Here is a 22,328-nt window from a genome sequence, read left to right as displayed (position 1 = left end):
TTTCCTTTTTTCTTGCTTTGGGGTTAGTTTGCTGTTCTTTCTCCAGTTCTTCTAAGTGGACAGTTAATTCCCGAATTTTTGCCCCTTCTTCTTTTTTGATATGGGAATGTAGGGCAATAAATTTCCCTCTTAGCACTGCCTTTGCTGCGTCCCATAGATTTTGATATGTTGTGTTTTCATTTTCATTCGCCTCGAGATATTTACTAATTTCTCTTGTAATTTCTTCCTTGATCCACTGGTTGTTTAAGAGTGTGTTGTTGAGCCTCCACGTATTTGTGAATTTTCTGGCACTCTGCCTATTATTGATTTCCAATTTCATTCCTATATGATCTGAGAAAGTGTTGTGTGTATTTTTATTTTAAGTACACCAAGGGAGATCAGGTACTTAAAGGAACTTTGCATTAACTCTTCTACTAAAATGAAAAATCCTTTTTTTCTGATTTATTGTGCCTAATTTTAGATTTTTGTATATCTGTGCTCTTGATTTTTAATGCAAGGCAAAATTATAGTTAGCTCTACACACCATTCTTTTTTAATGCAGTTTTATTGAGATATATTTACACACTGTAGAAATCATCTGAGCTGTACAATCATAGGCTCACAGTGCCATCACGTAGTTGTGTATACATCCCCATAATCAAATTTAGAACATTTTCATTACTTCAGAAAAAGAAATAAGAAAACCCAATCCTCCCACGCCTTTTATTCCCCTCACCCCCATTATAGACCCATATTAGTATGGTACATTTGTTACTGTTGATGAAACAGTATTAAAATATTACAGTTAATTATAGTCTGTAGTTTGCAATAGGTACATTTTTTCCCATATACTCCTCTACCATTAAATCCTTGTAAGAGTCTTGTGTATTTGCTGTAGTTGATGAAAGAACTTTTTTATATCTGCACAGTTAACCTCGGTCGTTGTCCACCATAAGATTCACTGTGTTACACATTCTCATCCACTGTGTTATGTATGTCCCAGAACTTTCCTTCTGGTGACATACGTGTCTCTAAACTTCCCTCTTCCACCACACTCACACACCATTCAGCATTGTTAATTATTCTCACAATAGCATACACGCTATTCTTGGTGATATCTTTTAATATTATGGAAAAAAGGACATTTCCAGTAGAACCCTTCAGTTTCTGTCACCTTTAAGTCCCCAACCATGAGTGTTTTTCTCCTTTTGGGCTCAGTCATTACTACCTGTATGCCAATAATCTGGGGATTTCCCTCCCTTCATATCTCTTACCTAACTGCCCAAAGGTACTAGAAACTTGTTGCGTCCCACACTGAACTCAGCCTGTCAACTCCAGACACCAAACCTGTGTTTTTTAAATATAAAGATATTTAAGATTTTTTAAATGTATATGTATATATTTTATTTATGGAACATATTCACATATAAACACAAACATTCTTACCATGTGATCATTCCATTCCTGTTATATAATCAATACTCACAATATCATCACATAGTTTTATATTCATCATCATGATCATTTCTTAGAACATTTCCATCAGTTTAGAAAAAGAAATTAAAAGAAAAGAGAAAAAAAATTCATACATGCCATACCCCTTACCCTCCCTTTCATTGATCACTAGCACTTCAATATACTAAATTTATTAAAATATATTTTTATTGAGAAATCTTCAAACACATACAATCCATACATGGTATACAATCAGTGGCTCACAATATCATCACATAGTTGTGTATCCATCACCATGATCATTTTTTTGAACATTTGCATCATTCCAGAAAAAGAAATAAAAAAGGAAAAAGACCCCTAAAAAGTGGGAGAAAGATCAAAGGTGATAGTGGAATTATATGGAGAAGGTAGGGTTTAACAAATGAGTATGATTGCTGAATCATTATATTGATATTTCTTTTCCTCTCCAGTGTCTTGGAGTAGCTAGTAGTCAAAACCTAAAAATGTGAAATTGTAACCCATACCAAACTCTGAAATCTGTTCTACAACAAATTGTTGCAATGTGCTTTGAAATGTATTGCTTTTTTGTATATGTGTTATTTTCCACAAAAAAAAGAAAAAAAAGTCAATTGTGATCATAAATGCACAACTGTATGATAATATTGTGAACCATTAATTGTACACTTTGAATGATTACATGGTATGTGAATATATTTTATATATCAATAAAAAATTTAAAAAGACAGTCATCCAAGTGCATCCATGGGTACAGTAATGGGGTGAGGGGCAGATGGAATCATCTACCTGGGTTCTGGCTGTCTAACCTTGTATCAGATAAATTGCAGTTTGTTCTGAAAAAAAAAATTATAAATCCCATACCCCTTACCCCTCCCTCTCATTGACCACTAGAATTTCCATCTACCCAAGTTATCTTACCCTTTATCCCCCCTATTATTTGTTTATTTTTATTCCTATATTTTTACTCATCTGCCCATACCCTGGATAAAAGGAGCATCAGACACAAGGGTTTCACAATCACACAGTTACTTTGTAAAAGCTATATCATTATACAATGGTCTTCAAGAATCAAGGTTACCTGGATATAGCTCACAGTTTCAGGTGCTTCCTTTTAGCCACTCAAATACACCATAAACTAAAAATGCATGAGAACATCCTCCAGGATAACCTCTCGACTCTGTATGAAATCTCTCAGCCACTGAAACTTTATTTTGTCTCATTTCTCTCTTCCTCCTTTTGGTCAAGAAGGCTTTTTCAATCCCATGATGCTGGGTCCTGGCTTATCCCAGGAATTGTGTCCCACATTACCAGGGAGATTTATACCCTCCCATGTAGTGGGGAGGGCAGTGAGTTCACCAGCCTAGTTTGCTTAGAGAGACCACATCTGAGCAACAAAGGAGGTTCTCTGGGAATGACTCTTAGGCATAATTTTAAGTAGGCTTAGTCTATTGTTTTCAGGAATGAGATTCATAGAGGTGAACTCCAAGATTGAGGGTTATTGATTTGGTTGTCCCTACTACTTGTGAGAATATCAAAAATTCTCCAAATGGGGAACGTTGAATATTTCTTCCTTTCTTCCCAGTCCCCCAAGGGGCCTTTACAAATACTTCTTTATTCACTGCCCAGTTTACTCTGGGATACATCAGGGCATCACACTAACCTGGACAAACCAACAAGCTCTTACACCTTATTCAATATTCCATGTACTTATGATATTCAACTAAACTGACCATACAAGTTAAATTAGGTAATGCACTACCCAAAATATAAATTTTGCACCGACTAAACATCTCTTCCTTTGGTCTCATACAGAAGTTGAAGTTTTAAAATATGGATGATATCATCCTTTGCTCTGTATTCTGATCTACCCCAGTCCTATCCAGATCAGCTTCATTCATATCTCTAGTCGAAGTCTGATTCCTTTTTCAACTTTTTAAACAGTTCCTGTATGGGGTACTGCTGACTTTCATAGTTTCAGAGCTCTAACTCTGTGTCTTTCCATACTTGACTGATAATTTAGGCAAGCCATTCATCGATGAAAAATTTTTAGCTTTTCTAATTTCACCTAATGCATAAGAAATATATAATCCCTAATATATGGAAAATATATTTTACAAAGTTTCAGTACTAGATGACTGTTCAATTATTTGAGACCGCTGCCTCTATTTAAGGTAACTAGGCCCCACCCTCCGTATAAATTATGCACTTGGAAAATAGGGCTAGCAAGTGCTATATATACATAATTGATAATTAAGCTTTCCTAAGTGACAATTTGAACTGTTTCCCATTGACTACTCTTTGTGTTTTTAATTTTCGATGGGTAACTTTCAAGAGTTTCTCAGTGATTGCTTTGATTTTGGTTGCTGTTGCTCTCAAATAATGTTTTCCTGCGTATTGTTTAATTCAAGAATTGCCTCACTTTGTAATGAGTGATTTCATTCACATTTTTTGTTCAATAAATTTTTCTGGATTAAAACTCCATGTATAGAATATCCAGAAATGTTTTTCTGTTAGAATTTTCTTTTCTGTGTTCCTTCCTCTGACTTTTCCCAGACTGAAAGTGCTGAATCCTACTTTTTAGTTTGCCGTAAATAGTCAATAAAAGTTGTAACTGACTTAACCGAGTTTATATATATCTTAGCTGAATAACACAGAAACTAACTTTTTGTCTTTTTTGTAAGTTCTTTGTATTAATTTGAGAATTTGGGGTATATGAGAATATTTTATCATGGTTTGAGACCTTCCTTTTGGATGCTTATCTTTGTGGGAGAAAATGACTATAGAAATTTGGGGTAAGAGGTATTCATTTAACCATCAACGTTGAAATGTATTCCCAAATGGGATTTGCAGTGTTATCTGTCCCTTTGTAACTTTTCATCAACATCACATCCTGGCATAGATCCTTGGTAGTCTGCCTGGGATAGGCATTATGATCCCTAACCACTCATTTCATCTGTTTTTTTTTTTTTTTTTTTTTTTTTTTTTAACATGGGCAGGCACTGGGAATTGAATCCAGGTCTCTGGCATGGCAGGTGAGAACTTTGCCACTGAGCTCATCTGGTTATTTTATTGTTGAAAATATCCCTGCCTCCTGGCTGATTGACGGGCGCAAAGGGGGTCCTGCTGTGACTGATGTCTCTGCGACCCTGGCTGGCTGTTAGCACTGTTAATGAATTAATGAATTTGAGACCAAGGTCGTGGTGTGTGTGCTTGTGTGTGTGTGTGTGTGTGTGTGTGTGTGTGTGTGTGTGCGCGCCCTTGCATAGTACTAAACTGTCCTTACTAAACTTCATAGTCTGTGTGGTGACTGGTAGATAAGGTGGGGGATGGCTATGTTATTTAAATCTGTATTTTCCTATGAAACATTCATTTGTATGTTTTGTAGCAAGTGAAGGTGTGAAGAGACTTCATTGTGGAGAGTTATGGAAGTATAAATGTAGCAACAGGTGGGTCCTGAGACCTCTGTGTAAAGGTGTAGGTGGTTAATGAAAATCTAGGTAAAGAAATGTATGTGTATATGTATACATGCTACTATATATATTAAGATTTCCAAATCATGTAGAACTACTTCAAGTTTAAGAAGAAATCAGTAACAAAATACTGATATATTTTTCATATATTTTATTATATATGTTAACATATATATTCATTAATAACACCATCATCCATAACATGGTAGCATTATGGATGGATCATGATCAGGATTCAATTTAAAAATCTTAAAAGGAAAATAATCATCTGTGTTATGCATGATTTTGTGACATTGTCTCAAATCAGGGGAAAAAAGATTCATGGGGTTAGAAATTGCTTTAATTATTTCTTTTAAGATTGAAATTAAAAAAAAAAATAAGCCTTTTTACTTTGTTCAGTCTGACTGGTTTCTGTTTGATTTTTCCTGTTTGTCCTTTCTAGGAAGCTATTTTGCCAGCCACTTCATTATGGGCGGAGAGAAGTTTGACTCAACCCATCCTGAAGGTTACCTGTTTGGAGAGAACAGCGATCTTAACTTTCTGGGAAACAGACCAGTAGCGGTACGGTTGTCCTCCGTTTACTTCCGTGTGGAGCTTAATTCAAACATTCTTATAAAAATAAGATTGCCATCTCTGGTTCAACAGTGTCTAGCTTGGTCTGAGTTAAGAGGGACCTTCGCAGTCAGACTACAACCTCTTTGGTTGCACTGGCTCTCATCCACCAGACTGGGCCTGAGGGTTAGGAGAGTCTCACAAAATTAAGCCTTCCTAAGGACTCAGATCTCTGCCCAGTTGTCACCTCTTCAGAGAGCCCTTTCCTAAAATTGCCAGCCCTTATCTTGATTTTCCTTCTTTATAGCACTTAATGCCATATCAGCTTTTGTCTGTCTCTTTCTCTGTTTTTCCTTTTAGAACATAAATTTTATAGGGCAGGGATTGTTTTTTTGTTATTTTATCCAGCATCTAGAACAAAGCCTGGTACATAATAATAAGCCCTTAATAAATATTTGGTGAATGAATGATTAAAAAGAGTTTCCCTTGATGTCTGAATTGATATTAGAATACTTCTCTCTCAGCTGTTTGTTCAGCTGATCCCAAACATGTTTTTTGAGCACCTTCTCTGCACCCAGCATGAAACTGTAATAATAGCTGCCGTGTGGCTGTTGAGAGGTCATTGCGTGCTAAGGAAAGGCCTGGAGACTTTTCATCCATTATTCCTAATCCTTAGGAAGACTTGCTTCACTGAGGACCTATTATCATTCCCATTTTATTAATGAGAGAATTTAGGTTCAGGGAGATGAGTAATAATAATAAGCTAACGTTTATGAAGTGCATACTGTGTTTCAGTAACTATTCCAAGTGTTTTATATAAAATGTGCCCAAAGTCACATAAGCAGTTCTGGCCACAGACTGATAACCTTTCCACTGCTTCTCACTACTCACTGCCTTGAAATATACCGCCTTCTTCAAGACACTCCCGGTTAGTTGGGCAGTTACCTCTAGGTGGGAAATGTTTAGATAACAATACAAGATCAGAAGGAATTGAATTCTGAAAGGATTGAGAGTAGGGGTAGATCATAACAAATGTGACTGACTGCAATGCTGGTGCTGAGAAAAGGTGGAGAAAGTGGGTGTTAGGTGGGGCTATGGAGAATGGCTAGTTTTGAACAGACAGGTGGGAAAGTGGCTTTCCAGGAGTGGGACACCAAAAGTAAAGGCTTAAAAGCATTCTCATTTTTGTGGGATCAACAGACGTTTACTAAGCGACTACTATATGCCAGGTACCGTGATAAGTCCTGGGGGGTCAAAAGTGAAATCAGCATGGTTTGTTCTTCCCTGTAGGAGTGAGGAAACCTGTCTGGCAGTACTGGACATTTCCTGAAGGTGAATAAAACAAGATTGGAAAAATAGGTGGGGCTTCATTCCTGATGGCCTTGACAGGCTTTAACTAAACCTCTTTTGTAGGCTATGGGGAATATTTAAGATTTTTTGGAAAATGAGTGGTCTGGGGAAATTGTGCTTTTGGGGGAATACCAGTTTGGTGATGGTGTTCATTTTGAGATTTAATTTTTTTTATTTTTTTATTTTTTGAATTGTGTAAAGTATAAATGATATAAAAACCATTTTAACCATTTAAGGGAATTATTCTATGATGTTAAATATATTGACAATATAATATACTTCTCACTTCTATTTCCACAATATTTTCATCCATTCTAAACAGAAACTCATGCCTATTAAGCAATAATTCTCCATTCTTCCCTCAACCCTGGAAACCACTATTATGTTTTCTGTCTCTGTGAATTTGCTTATTCTAAGTATTTTATATAAAAGAAATCATGCAATATTTGTTCTTTTGTGTCTGGCTTATTTCATTCAGCATGATGTCTTCAAGCTTCACTACGCAGTAGCATGCATCAGCACTTCACTTCTTTTTATGGCTGAATAATGGTCCATTGAATGTATAGGCCACATTTTGTTTATCTGTTCATCTGTGGATGCACATTTTTGTTGTTTTCTCATTTTGGGCTATTGTGAATAATTCTGCAATGAACATTGGTGTAAAAATATCCATCCTACTCCCTGCTTTCAATTCTTTTGGGTAGATATTTCAGGGAGGAATTGCTGGGCCACATGGTGATTTTATGTTTAACTTTCTGAGGCACTGCCACACTGTTTTCTACAGTAGTTGCACTATTTTATGTCCTACCAAAATGTACTTAGGTTCCTATTTCTTCACATCCTCACCAACATCCTAGTGGGTGCGAAGTGGTATCTCATTTTAGTTTTAATTTTCATTTTTCTAATGTCTGATGGTGTTGGAAATCTTTTCATATGCTTATTGGCCATTTAGGTATTGTTGGAGAAATTCTGTTCTACTCCTTGGCCCATTTTTAAATTGGGTTTTTGTCTTTTTGTTGTTGTAATTGTTCTTTATATATTCTGGATATTAAATGCTTATCAGATATATGGTGTCCAGATATTTTCTCCCATTTTCTAGGTTGTCTTTTCACTTTTTTTTTTAACTTTTTATTTTGAAATAAGTTCAAAGTTATAGGACAGTTGGGAAAATAATACAAACTCCATACAGAGAACTCCAACATACCCCCACACCCATTCAGATACCAGATCCATTGGTTTTAACATTTTGCTATCTTTGCCTACCTGTTCTTCCTTCCTTTTTCCTTTTACTTCCCTCCCCTCCCTTCGCCCCCTCTCCTCTCCCCTCTCACCTATCTGTCTGTCTATTTATCTGTCCTCTGAACATTTGTGAGCAGGTTGAACACGTCATATTCCTTGAACATTTATAATATTTCCATATACATTTCCTATGAACAAGGATATTCACTTCTGTAATCACCTAAGTGCAGTTCCTTCTTTTTCTCTTGTAATCTTTTTTGATTTAAAGTTTGTCTTACAATAATATAGCCATTTCAGCTCTCTTTTGATCATTGTTTGCTTGGAATATCCTTTTTCACCCTATTACTTTCAGCCTTTTTGTTTCTTTGTACCTGAAAGGAATTTCTTTTAGACAGTATGTAGATGAATCATGCTTTTTCTTCCAATCCACCAGTCTCCTTTTAATTGGAGATTTTACTCCTTTGACGTTTAAAGTAATAACTGAGGAGGGATTTATTTCTACCATTTAGCTATTTGTATATTTTACATATTTTTGTTTGTTTTTCAATTACTCCATTGCCTCTTTTTTTGTATTTAGTTGCTTTTTTTGTAGTGTACCATTTTGATTCCCTTTTTTCATTTCTCTATATATTTTAGTTATTTTCTTAGTGGTTAACCCTTGTGATTGCAGTTAACGTCTTAAATCAACATCAACCTAGTTAGAGGCAGACCAGCCTAGTTTTAGTAGTATTCAAACTCTACTCCTGTGTACTCCATACCTCCCCCTTATATTATTGTCATAGATTATGTCTTTATACATTTTATGCCCATTAATATTGATTTTAAAGAATTTTTTTTTTGTATACTGTATTGCAGAGGTCACATTTCATTCTTTTTCCATGTGAGTATCCCCTTATTGCAGCACTATTTGTTGAAATTTTGTTTGTTTGGTTTCTTGTTTGTTTGTTTGGGAATTGCATGGACTGGGAATTGAACCTGGGTTCCTGCGTGGCAGGTGAGAATTCTACCACTGAACTACCCTTGCACCCTCTCAAGTCAGATTTTAATTATTGCTTTACACACTTGTCTGTTAAGTCACATGGGGGAAGAGTAGTTAAAAACCCCAAATACAATAATACAGGATTTTATATGTACCTATATAGTTACCTGTGTTCTTTACTTTTTCTTAAGGCTCTGAATTACTGTTTAGTGTCCTTTTATTTCAGCCTGAAGGACTCCCTTTAGCGTTTCTTGTAGGGTGGGCCTTCTGGTAATGAACTCTTTTAGCCCTTATTTATCTGCAGTTGTCTTACTTTCTTCTTCAGTTTTGAATGATAATTTTGCCAAATACAGAATTCCTGGTTAACAGATTTTTCTTTAAGGACTTTAAATATGTCATTCCACTGTCTCCTGGCTTCTGTGGTTTCTGATAAGAAATCCATTGTTAATTATATTGGGGAATCCTTTGTGTGTGATAGGTTGTTTCTCTATTGATGCTTCAAAATTCTCTCTGTATCTTGGATTTTGATGATTTTGCTACAGTGTTTCTTTTTAAAATTAGGATATGAATATATTTCTTTATTATGAAGGCTCACAAGATGAATAAAAACATTAACACTGTCCTTCTGATGTGATAAAGAATTACACCTGATTATGATGCTCCCAAGAATGAATGACACATTAACACTGTCCTCCTGATGTGACAGAGTATATACCTGACCCACACTGTGACAGGAAGCAGAAGTGAGGGCTCTCAAAGTTGGTACAAAATGTCCACTGAAAAAATCCCCATTCATGAAAAAGAGGATGTTGCCTTAGACTCAATTATCTCTGCTGTGTGTTCCCACCTGGTCCCCATGACCTTCCCAGAATCCTTCATTCCAGCACCAGCTGAGCCTCTTTTCTTTTGTCACTCTTGACTCCGTTGAGGCCTAGGTCAACTGCCCCACTTGCCAGGCTGCCTCTGGAATCCTACAGCACATCTCTTTGATATGTTGCTGCCCTGCCACCCTTAGGGGCACCAATAGGGGTTGGTGAGAGAACATATCATCACATTACCAAAAACAAACAGTGGGGTTACATTAGTAACTGATACTTGGACATACACCTAACAACCTCATATACTTCCTCTCCAAATGACCCAGAATTCCCTAGAGAGCAAAGGAAATCCCTTGATTGTTTAAACATTTTTGGAATAATTCTCCAGGCTAGGCACAGGAACACAAAGTGGACAGTGTTTCCTTCCATCATGCCTCTTGTATGCTTGCACATAGTAGGTATCTGGGATGTCAAAGGATGACAGCTGGAACCAGATCTCTGTCCTGGCTCTTTCCTGCCTGTGAAAGTGGCTAACACTCTAATTTTTCTAGTGGGTATTGGTTCATTTTCAAAAGAGAGAATAAGATTGGAGAGGGCAGAGTAAAAATCCTGTTAAAAAAAAAATCCAGAAACCATTCAGGACTATACAATATTTCCTAACAATAAAAAGTAGCTGAAAACACCACATGCCAGTACAGACAATATATGATAGACTACCACAGGAGCAGTCAGCTGTGAGAGTATGGCAGAGGCCACAGAATTACATTGAGCCTCTCAGTGGACTGCTGAATGGACTGGATCTGCTGCTTCACCGTGAGCCTTCTTTGATGATGACAGAGCAGGCAGTGACAGGCCTGGAGACCCCACAGCCCTGCCCCAGGGCCTGCTTGGAGCACACAGACATGTAGGGCACATTCTTGTGTTCAGCAGCAGGAGGTTCAGGATGTTCTTTAGGGGCTCAGCATCTGCAGCCATCATGATGAGCTCAGAGATGCCTCTGTTGAGGATTTTGGGGGCCTTATTGGCTCCTTTACAAAGCTACTTGTAGTTACATGACTGTTGAACGAGATCCAGTAGTTTCTTGATGAGGTGGGCATCTGCAAGGGGGATAGGCTTTCGGGTTGACAGCAGCCTCAGTCTTAGCTGCAGTTTGGTGATCTCGTTTCTCACTATAATGTTTCTTGACATCTACTTTTTGAGTCTATCCTGCTTATAGTAGTTGAACTTCCTGGTTGTGTATATTTGCCTCTTTCATCAGATTGGGGAAAGGTTTTCAGCCATTATTTCTTCAAATACTTTTTCTGCTCTTTTCTCTCTCCTTTGTCCTTCTGGTACTCCAGTGATGCATATATTAGTACATTTGATGGTGTCCCATGGGTCCCTTGAACTCTTTTTATTTTTCTTCATTCTTTTTTTCCTTCTCACACTGGATAATTTCATTTATCCATGTCTTTAAGTTCATTGATCGTGTTCAGACTGCTGTTGAGTCCCTGGAATTTTTTGTTTCAATTATTGTACTTTGTACATCAAAAATTTCTGTTTGGTTCCTTTTTGTAATTTTCATCTCTTTATTTTGTTCAGATACTGTTTTCCTAATTTCCATTAGTTCATATCTATATGGATTCTTTCAGTTCATTGAACATATTTAATACAGTTGAGTTAAAGTCTTTGACTAATAGTTCCAGTGTATGAACTTCCTCAAGGATGGTTTCTGGCAAATTACTTTTTCCTGAGAATGGCCCATACTTTCCTGTTTCTTTGTGCGTTTTGTCATTTTTATTGAGAACCGGCCATTCTGAGTATTATATTATTATAATAATATTCAGGGAATAATACTCTAGAAATCTAATTTTCCCATTCCTTTAGGATTGGTAGCTTTATTTATTTATTTTCTTGTTGAGGGCTGGAGCCATTAATTTATGATTTTCCCAAACAATTTTTCCTCCCAAACAGAATGGAAAGAAGAAAGTTGTGCTGCCTCTTTAAGACTCCTCTGCTGCTTTTCCCTGAGATATGTGGGAACAAAGTTAGCCCTCAAATGCCAGCCCTGCCCCGCCCCACCCCCAGCATCTGCAGTTGCTGATTGTAAGTAGTGATCAGTGATCACACCACTCTCCCCACCCCCACCCCGGATTTTGGAGGATTAGGTCCTTATTGCCTGTCTGGTACAAGTAAGTCACACCAGGAACTCAGGCTGCGTTCTCCACTGCTGCCTACCACGTGCTTGGGGGCTGTTACAGGGAGGGGGAAATTCACTGACATTTACCACAGTTTACTGGCTTCCTTGTCCAGCTTTTCCCTAGATGCTGCAAGTGTTCCGCTAGACTAGGCATTCTGAAATAGTTGATTCAGACAGTTCCTTCCAGTTCAATACTTATTTTGGTGGAGGGACAGATTCCTGGAGTTTCTTACTTCTACTGTCTTCCCACAATCCTCAGCTTGAAATTTAATTTTAAAATTATTCTTTTTCTTTGTTTTCTTTTCTTCTACCTTGAGTAACCCCGTTCTAATTCTTAGCCCAATAATACACGTTTCAACACATCACATCCCTTCTTTCTCAAATTAAATTATGTTAACAAATACTTATCAGTTGCCTGCTCTTTGAGTTTTTTCATTGCAATCTTAGCAATTAGGATGGAAGATCTTTCTTTGGTTCTGATAGAGCCATATAAGAATTTTCCTTACATACCAGGAGTCTGCTTATACTTAGAAAATTGCCCTTTCTTCTTATATGGTTATGACATTTGCATCAATTTCTTCCCTTTGTGTCAGAATAATTTATACACTTTTGAATTCCTTGATCTTTTCAGGCCATCAAGATTAATTTTAAAGAAGTAAATCCTTTGTAGATTCAGTTTGAGGTTTATGCTGGCTGGCCAATTTTCTCAAAATTCAGCCATCTTGTGTGCATTTCTGTGTAGGGCTGGGAATGCCTGCGATCTCCCAACACATTGGATGGAGGCCTTGACCTTGAGTGTGAGGATTTTTTTTAGAAAATGTTTTTGAAAGGTATAATAATTTCACGTTAATAGGGTCAGTCATGCTAACCTCAGATAGGTATATACAAATACAGTAATAAATCCAGCACATTTTCCTTTTCTTTCTCTGTGTGCTCTTTAGTAATAATAATAGCTAACATTTGTTGAATGTAACTATTTTCCAGGTCTGTTTGTTCTAACCACTTGATGTGTGTTATCTCATTTTGTCCTCACAACCTACTGAGATAGGTCTGTGATTCATTTGACAGATGAAGAACATGAGGCACAGAGAGGATGGATAAATATTACAAAGCCTGTAAGCAGTTGAGTCAGGATTTGAATCCAGGCAGGTTGGCTCCAGAGCCTCAGCCAGCCGCTCTGCCACTTCTGTTAATAAGAGCAGGTGTACTGATGAACTCTGCCCATGTACTCTCTGTGAGCCATTTGTATAAATCATCATGCACAATTTGTGAGGTAGGAATAGATATCTAAAAGTAGAACAGGTAGCAATAAATATATTTTCTTGAGGTATCACTTCAGAAAGTTCATTCTTGCTGTGTAATTCTACCTGCTGAGCTGATCTCTGGGTTTTGCCATTTCTGCACATAATTATACTAGTTTAAGGGAAGGCCCAGTGATTGAAGATTGATATATAGCTTAAATTATGAAGAATTGATGATTTCTGATGACACATCTCCGGAATCATGAGCATCATGTAATAGAGGAGATTGAACAGTCTTTTAAAGCCATCCAACAGCAAGAGGCAAGAACAGCTTTTCTTTCCAGAGAGAGAACAAATATGGGGAGTGTTCTAGTTTGCTAGCTGTCAGAATGCAATATACCAGAAACAGAATGGCTTTTAAAAGAGTTCTAAGACCGAGAAAATGCCCCAATTACAACAAGTCTATAGAAATGTCCAATCAAAGGCATCCAGGGAGAGATACCTCGGTTCAAGAAGGCCGATGAAGTTCACGGTTTCTCTCTCTTCTGAAAGGGCACATGGCAAACACAGTCAGAGTTTCTCTCTCATCTGGAAAGGCACATGGTGAACACAGTCAGGGTTCCTCTCTCATCTGGAAGGGCACATGGTGAACACTGCGTCATCTGCTAGCTTCTTCTCCTGGCTTCTTGTTTTATGAAGCTCCCTGGGAGGCATTTTCCTTCTTCATCTATAAAGGTTGCTGGCTGGCGGACTCTGCTTCTCATGGCTATGTCATTCTGCTCTGCTCGCTCTGAATCTTCTTCATTCTCCAAAATGTTTCTCTTTTATAGGATGCCAGAAACTTATCAAGACCCAACCAAGTGGTTGGAGACATGTTATCTCCTAATCCAGTTTAACAACCACTCTTATTGGGTTACATCTCCAGGGAGATGATCTAATTACAGATTCAAACATGCAGTATTGAATAGGGATTATTCTGCCTCTACAAAATGGGATTTTGATTAAAACATGGCTTTTCTAGGGTCCATACATCCTTTCAAACCAGCACAGGGAGGGAAACATATTGAATTAAATTGCTGTATTAAAATATAAATGCCATAGACTTCCAGGATTCTGAGCCTTGTGGCATTTTCTGTTATTTCTGAAAAATGATACTAGAAAGTATCATTTGACTGAGCTGTCACTAACCCTTTGGTTTTTTTGCTGGAGCCCTACTGATCTACCACTCAGGATAATCCATCAGGACCAAATTTATTGTGAATTGTTAAATAACTAGAGTATGTAAATGAGAGAAGTTGGAATAAAGATTCCAAGTTTTGTTTACGTTTTACTGTTAAACTCTTTATAACCTTGGCAGGTTGATCATTCAGGCTCTCAGATTACCCATTTGTAAAGTGGGGATAGTTCTAACTTTATAGGAATATAATGCTTGAGATTGCTAGCCGAAAGAAGCATGGCACATTCTACCACTGCAAACCTGGGTACCATTAGAAATACTTTTGAGAGTGTGAAGTGATTCATATTTATCATGTATTTTGTAGCATTGCTGTGGTAGTGAAAAATTAGGATCCATTTAAATGGCCACTATAGAGGATGGTTAAATAATTTATAGTGTGTCAGTACTGTGGGCTGTTATTCAGCCAAAATGAGGTAAATATATGTACACTGATAGGAAAATATATTTATGAACACATCCTTCACCGAGAAAATCAAGTTGCAGTAGATAATGTAGAGTCTGATTTCATTTTTTTTATTAATTAAAGAAAAAAAAAGAAATTAACCCAACATTTAGAAATCATTCCATTCTACATATGCAATCAGTAATTCTTAATATCATCACATAGATGCATGATCATCATTTCTTAGTACATTTGCATCGATTTGATTTCATTTTTGATAAAAAATAATAATATGCAGCAGTATGTGAATATGTGTGCATTTGGTATGTGTATCAAAATGCAGACAGAGAGGCAGGCATTTTAAACCTGTTAGAGTGGTAGCTGTTGGGGTACATCAGCGAGATGTACATACTTTTCTGTGTTGAATTTCTTCAATGAGCATGTTTTAATTTTTAAATTAAAAACATTTTAATTCCTTTAAAAAACAAAGAAGAAAATAAATACTTCTGAGCAGAGAAATTAAATAGGCTAAGAAAATATATAGAAGTAGGAAAATTAAGAACGTTCACAAAATAATGGTTTGAATTTTTTTAGTGAACTATAGGAAAGGATAGGGTCTGCTAAGTGATGTTGGGATATATATCAGGAAACATCTGGGGAATTGTGGAGAATGACAAAGTATCAGAAATAGCATGGTAAAGAATGGAGCCAGGGGCCTCTGTCCTCTTGGTGTCAATTATTCTAATTTAGAAACTTTGGATTCAGTATTAATGTGCCTGCTTTTTAAAAAAATTTTTTTTATTAATTTTTAAATTAAAAAAAAATGACAAGAAAGAAACACATTCTTAACATATGATCATTCCATTCTACATATATAAATCAGTAATTCACAACATCATCACACAGTTGCATATTCATCATCATGATCATTTCTTAGAACATTTGCATCAGTCCAGAAAAAGAAATAAAAAGACAACAGAAAAAGAAATAAAACGAAAACAGAAAAAAAAAAGATTATACATATCATACCCCTTACCCCTCTCTTTCATTAATCACTAGCATTTCAAACAAAATTTATTTTAACATTTGTTCCCCCTATTATTTATCTTTATTCCATATGTTCTACTTGTCTGTTGACAAGATAGATAAAAGGAGCATCAAACGCAAGGTTTTCACAATCACACAGTCACATTGTGAAAGCTATATCATTATACAATCATCATCAAGAAACATGGCTGCTGGGACACAGCTCCACATTTTCAGGCAGTTCCCTCCAACCTCTCCATTACATCTTGACTAACAAGGTGATATCTACTTAACGCATAAGAATAACCTCCAGAATAACCTCTCAACTCTGGAATCTCTCAGCCATTGACACTTTGTCTCATTCCTTTCTTCCCCTTTTTGGTCAAGAAGATTTTCTCAATCCCTTGATGCTAAGTCTCAGCTCATTCTAGGGTTTTTCTCAATCCCTTGATGCTAAGTCTTAGCTCATTCTAGGATTTCTGTCCCACGTTGCCAGGAAGGTCCACACCCCTGGGAGTCATGTCCCACGTAGACAGGGGGAGGGTGGTGAGTTTGCTTGTTGTGTTGGCTGGAGAGAGAGGCCACATCTGAGCAACAAAAGAGACTCTCTTGGGGGTGACTCTTAGGCCTAATTTTAAGTAGGCTTGACCTATCTGTTGTGGGGTTAAGTTTCATATGAACAAACTCCAAGACTGGGGGCTTAGCCTATAGCTTTGGTTGTCCACACTGCTTGTGAGACTATCAAGAATTAAACTTGGGGAGGTTGAATTTTCCCCCATTCTCACCATTCCCAAAGGGGACTTTGCAAATACTTTTCCACTCACTGATCAAATCACTCTGGGATTCTGTGCCTGCTTTTTAGTGGAGAGTACAAGAATACCTAGCCTATAAAAAAGCTACACTAAAGAAAGAATATTCATACTTCTTAAAAATGGTGTAGAGTTTTACCAGGTTTCGCTTAAAGATTTTTTAAAAATAGTATTCTTATAATACACATCTCCCAACGGGCAGCTTCTCTTCTCAGAGATGAGCATCCAATCAATTCCATTTGTCTTCTCAACTTTTCTGTCACATTCAGTTTTTAAGGCATGCATATATGTATTGGGCTAGGGAAGAAAGGACTATTCAGTTTTAGAAAAGTATATAAGTGGTTATTGTAGGTTTTCATTTTTTAAACTTAATTTGTTTTTGTGTTCTTAAAAAAAAAAAAGAGTCCAGAAACCAGCTCTGAGACTTATTCTATTTTTATTACTTTTTAACCTTACTAAGATGAAGAAATCATTTCAAAGGCCTTCATTTAGGGAAAGTTGCTTCCTGTCAGTTAGTGAATAAATACAGAATACATAAACAAAGGCTTTTTGTTGTTGTTGTTTTTAATTAAATGTTGTTTTTATTACAGAAGTTGTAGGTTTACAGAACAATCATGCGTAAAATACAGGTTTCCTAGACACCACCCCACCACCAACACTTGCATTATTGTGGAAAATTTGTTACAGTTGATTATAGAACTTTTTTTGTAATTCTATTTTTTTTAACAGTAGTTACACTTTTTACAATCTATAAAAGATTATTAAAGTAATACTATTAACTGTTGTTCTTGGTTTACATGGGTGTATTTTTTCCCCCATATTCGCAATCTTTTTTTTTTTTCATGCATGTCTTTATTTTGTTACTCATCTACCCATATACTGGATAAAGGGGGTGTCAGTCACCCAAGGTTTTTACAATCACATGGTCACAAGATAAAATCTATATACAATCATTGTCAAAGACTAAGGCTACTGATTGCAGTTCAGCCATTTCAGGAATTTCCTTCTGGCTATTCAAATACACTGGAAACTAAAGAGAAATATCTATATAATGAATCAGTAGTCATAATCATTTGTTGAATCTTAACTTCTCGATTATGACTCCTCCTTCTCATTTGCTCATTCTCTCAATCTTTAGGGGTATCTGGACAACAGCCATTCTAACTTCATGCTGAAAAGGGGTATCAACAGTATGGTGTAGAGGAATGAAACTGGCTGATGTTCTTGAAGAAACTGGTACTTCTGGGTTTCAGGGTTTATCTGGCATAGGAGCAATCTAGAGGCTTTAAGTTTCTGAAAAAGTAAACTTAATAAGTAAAGATTTTATAGAGCCTTAGATAGAGCCCAAGGTATTCTTTAGGGTTTTCGGGAATACTGTTGGTTGGGGCTTGGCATACTGTGGTAGTTTGCAATATCTGGATGAAGCTTGCCTAAGTATGACCTCCACTCTATTTGAAATCTCAACTGCTGAAACTTTATTTTGTTTCATTTCTTTCCCCCCTTTTGGTCAAGGAGGCACTGTCAATCCCATGATTCCAGGGCCAGGTTCATCCCTGGGAGTCATGTCCCTCATAGGGGAAATGGTAGTGAGTTTATTTGCAGAGTTTGGCTTACAGAGAGAGGCCATATCTGAGCAAGAAAAGAAGTCCTCTGGGGGTGACTCTTAGGCATAATTATAAGTAAGCTTAGCTTGGCCATTACAGAAATTAGTTTCATAAGGACAAGCTTCAAGATTCAGGGTTTGGCTTATAAAGTTGGGAGTCCCTAATGCTTGAAAGAATTTCAGGAATTCCCCAGGTGAGGAAGTTTAATAGTTCCGCGTTATTTCTCCAGTCCCTCAAGGGACTTTGCAAATACTTTTTTATTTTCTGCCCAAATACTTTGGAATATATCAGGATATTGCATTAACTTGTAAGATCTCATTCCCTATTCTAGGTTCCATGTAATTAGGTTGTTTAAATAAACTGACAAGGCAGATTAAATTAGATAATGTGCAATAGAAAATTTAAATTTTGGACAAAATTAAAATCTCTTCCTTTGGTCTCATATGGAAGTTGAAGTTTTAAAATACAGACAATATCATCCTTTGCCCTGTATTCTGATTTACCTTAGTCCTAACCAGATTAACTCCATTCGTAGCGCAATTGAAGGCTTATCTCTATTTTAGCTTCTTTAACAGTTGCTGTATGGAGTAATCTGACTTTTAGAGCTGTAGAACTTTAATTTTGAGTCTCAGGTACCACACAGATACCCAGAATTTCAGGAAACTACCAGGTTTTACACAACAAGCACAGCATCTCAGAATTTAGAAATAACAGTTAAAATTCAGGAAAAAATGTGACTGCTATTAAAGCTTACAATCTAAGAACATTTACAATGAGCCATATTGAACATTCTGTACTCCTTAATCATCGATTATCCAATCTTTGCCCACTCTCCATCTTCTGATAACCGGTGCTCTCAAATTTAATTCTCAGAGTTTGCTCATTATAGTTAGTTTATATTAGTGAGACCATACAATATCTGTCCTTTTGTATCTGGCTTATTTCAATCAACATAATATCCTCAAGTTTCATTTACCTCATTGCATGCCTCACAACTTCATTCCTTTCTGCAGCCTCACAATATTCCATTGTTTTATACACTGTAGTTTGCCCTTTTGCTCATCAGTCAATGTACCCTTGGACCACCTCCATCCATTGGCAGTCATGAATAATGCCTCCATACACACCAGTGTGCAAATGTCTTTTCATGTCTCAGCTTTCAGTTCTTCTGAGAATATATCTAGTAATTCCAGGATCATATGGCAACCCTCTACTTAGCCTCATATGGAACCACTACCCTGCCTTCTAGAAGGGCTGCAGCATTCTACTTCCCTACCAACAATGAATAGGTGTATCTCTCCCTCCACATTTTCTCTAGCACTTGTATTTTCAAATATTGTTATTTGCACACCATGCAATCTATCCTAAGTTACAGTCCGTGGCTCCTAGAGTAATCACATAGTTATGTCTTCACCACCACAATCTGTATGAGAACATTTCCATTTCTTCTGCAAAGAAAAAATAAAAAGAAAAGACAAAAGAAAAAAATCCGATACCCCTCTTTTATATCCCCCTTTTATTGACATTTAGCTTTAGTAAATTGCCTTTGTTGCAATTAATGAAGGAATATTATAATGTTACTGTTAACTGTATTCTATTTTTTCCAAATGCCATCACATTTTTAACACCTTGCAATGGTGACATACATTTGTTCTTGCTCATGTAAAACTGTTCTTATATTTGTACATTTAATCACTGTCATTGCCACTCTAAGTTTTGCTAAGTAAAATAGTCCCCATTTTTATCCTCTGTCTTTCCTTCTGGTGCCACCCATGCCTTCCTCTTTCAACCATGCTCACAGCTTTGTTATTTATATTTACAATATTGTGTTACCATCACACAGTATTGTGCTGTCCACTTCTGAATCCTTACAATCAATCTTGTTAAACATTCTGTACTCCTTAGTCATCAAATGTCTAATCTCTACCCTCTTTCTGCTTCCTGATAACTTGTGTTCTCAACTTTCACTCTCAGAGTTTGCTCATTATAGTTCATATTAGTGAGATCATACAATATTTGTCCTTTTATTTTCAGCTTATTTAGCTCAACATAATGTTCTTAAGGTTCATCCATATTGTTGCATGTGTCAAAACTTTATTCTGTCTTACCCCTGTGTAATATTCCATTACATATATATTTGATATACCATGTGGTATATCATATATATATATATATATATATATATATATATATACCACAGTTTTTTTTTAATCCACTTGTCCATTGATGGATATTCAGGCTGTTTCCATCTATTGGCAGTTGTGAATAATGCCACTGAAAAACATTGGAGTGCAACTGTCTACTCTGATTTCAGTTCTTCCGAGTATATACCTCATAATGGGATTGCTGGATTATTCGGAAATTCTGTACTTAGCTTCCTGAGGAACTGCCAAATGGCCTTCTAGAGTGGCTGCACCATTCTACATTCTCACCAACCGTGAGAAGTATGTGTATTTCTTCAAATCCTTTCTAGCATTTGTAGTTTTTGGTTTTTTTGATAATGGCCATTCTGTTAAGTGTGAGGTGATAGCTCATTTTGGTTTTAATTTTTGTATTTTCCTAATAGCTAGTGAACTTGAACATCTTTTCATATGCTTTTGAGCCATTTATATTTCCTCAGCAAAGGCTGTTTTGCAGTGTGCAGATATCATCGTAGTTATGTTTCAAACACCCAGATAGTGTGACCAAATTGTAGATTTTGTGTAAGAGTTAGTTTCAGTTTTCTTTTGTTTCCAGAGAAAACATTAAAAAGTTAGTTATTTTTGTATGGATAGTAGGCACCTGAGTTTCCTAGCTGCTAAAACAAATATTACAGGTGGGTTGGCTTAACAGGCATTTACTGGCTCATTGTTTTGAGGCAAGGAGAAGTCCAAAATACAGATACAGACATCAGCAAGGTGAAACTTTCTCTTTGAAGACTGTAGTGCTCTTGGGCTGGCAGCTGGTGATTCTTGGGTCCTTAGCCTTTCCATCAAATGGCAGTGCACATGGTGATGTCTTCTTTCCTTTCTGGGTTCTTTTGCTTTCAGCTTTTTTTCCTTGTCACTCTTTCCCTGTGGCCTTCTCTGTAATAGGACTTAAATCCATCCTAATTCATTTGATCACCTTAACTAAAATAACCCACCATTCAGGTTATAAAAAATATATACTTTTTACAGCAGATTCACACCCACAAGAATGTATTCAAATTAAAAGCATGTTTGTTTGTTTTTTTCCCCCTGGGGTATGTAACTCCAGGCCAACATAGTCGAATAGTTTTTTTTGTTCATTTGTTTTTTGTTCATAAAATACAAGAATTAGTACTGCATGTGAAATTAACTACACCTTTGGAAAATATGTTAGAGCATGTTCTAGTTTGCTAGCTGCTGGAATGCAATATACCAGAAACAGAATGGCTTTTAAAAAGGGAATTTAATAAGTTGCTAGTTTACAGTTCTAAGGCCGAGAAAATGTCCCACTTAAAACATGTCTGTAGAAATGTCCAATCAAAGGCATCCATCCAGGGAAAGATGCCTTGGTTCAAGAAGAACAATGAAGTTCAGGGATTCTCTCTCAAGTGAGAAGGCATATGGCAAACACAGGGTTTCTCTCGCAGCTCGAAGGACACATGGTGAACACGGCATCATCTGCTAGCTTTCTCTCCTGGCTTCTGGTTTCATGAAGCTCCCCGGGAGGCATTTTCCTTCTTCATCTCCAAGGGTCGCTGGCTTGTGGACTCTCTGCTTTGTAGTTCTCTCTGCTCTCTCTGAATCTCCCATTCCCCAAACTGTTTCCTCTTTTATAGACTTCAGAAACTAATCAAGACCCACCTGAATGGGTGAAGAAATGTCATCACCTAATCCAGCTTAACAACCACTCTTGATTAAATCACATCATCCAGGGAGATGATCTGATTACAGTTTCAAACATACAGTATTGAATAGTGATTTTTCTGCCTTTATGAACTGATTTTGATTAAAACATGGCTTTTCTATGGGACATACATCCTTT

The 22,328-nt window shown here is 36.7% G+C and overlaps 1 protein-coding gene and 1 pseudogene across 4 annotated transcripts in view; one reads left to right on the top strand and one right to left on the bottom strand.

The window, feature by feature from the left end:
• The window catches only part of RNF157 (ring finger protein 157), a 148,762-nt gene that overhangs the window by 28,842 nt on the left and 97,592 nt on the right, over nucleotides 1-22,328 (top strand). For 3 of the 4 annotated variants that reach the window (XM_077163895.1, XM_077163896.1, XM_077163897.1), the window contains exon 2: nucleotides 5,365-5,483. In XM_077163895.1, the coding sequence (XP_077020010.1) occupies nucleotides 5,365-5,483 (119 nt within the window). Of the gene's footprint in view, nucleotides 1-4,448; nucleotides 4,485-4,837; nucleotides 4,899-5,364; nucleotides 5,484-22,328 lie in introns of all 4 variants that reach the window. The other variant, XM_077163898.1, reaches the window with a different exon arrangement.
• The window catches only part of LOC143685596 (NHP2-like protein 1), a 57,847-nt pseudogene continuing 46,107 nt past the window's right edge, over nucleotides 10,589-22,328 (bottom strand).

This window comes from Tamandua tetradactyla, chromosome 6, assembly GCF_023851605.1.
Source record: "Tamandua tetradactyla isolate mTamTet1 chromosome 6, mTamTet1.pri, whole genome shotgun sequence".
Lineage (NCBI taxonomy): Eukaryota > Metazoa > Chordata > Mammalia > Pilosa > Myrmecophagidae > Tamandua > Tamandua tetradactyla.
This window is presented reverse-complemented; position numbering and strand designations above follow the sequence as displayed.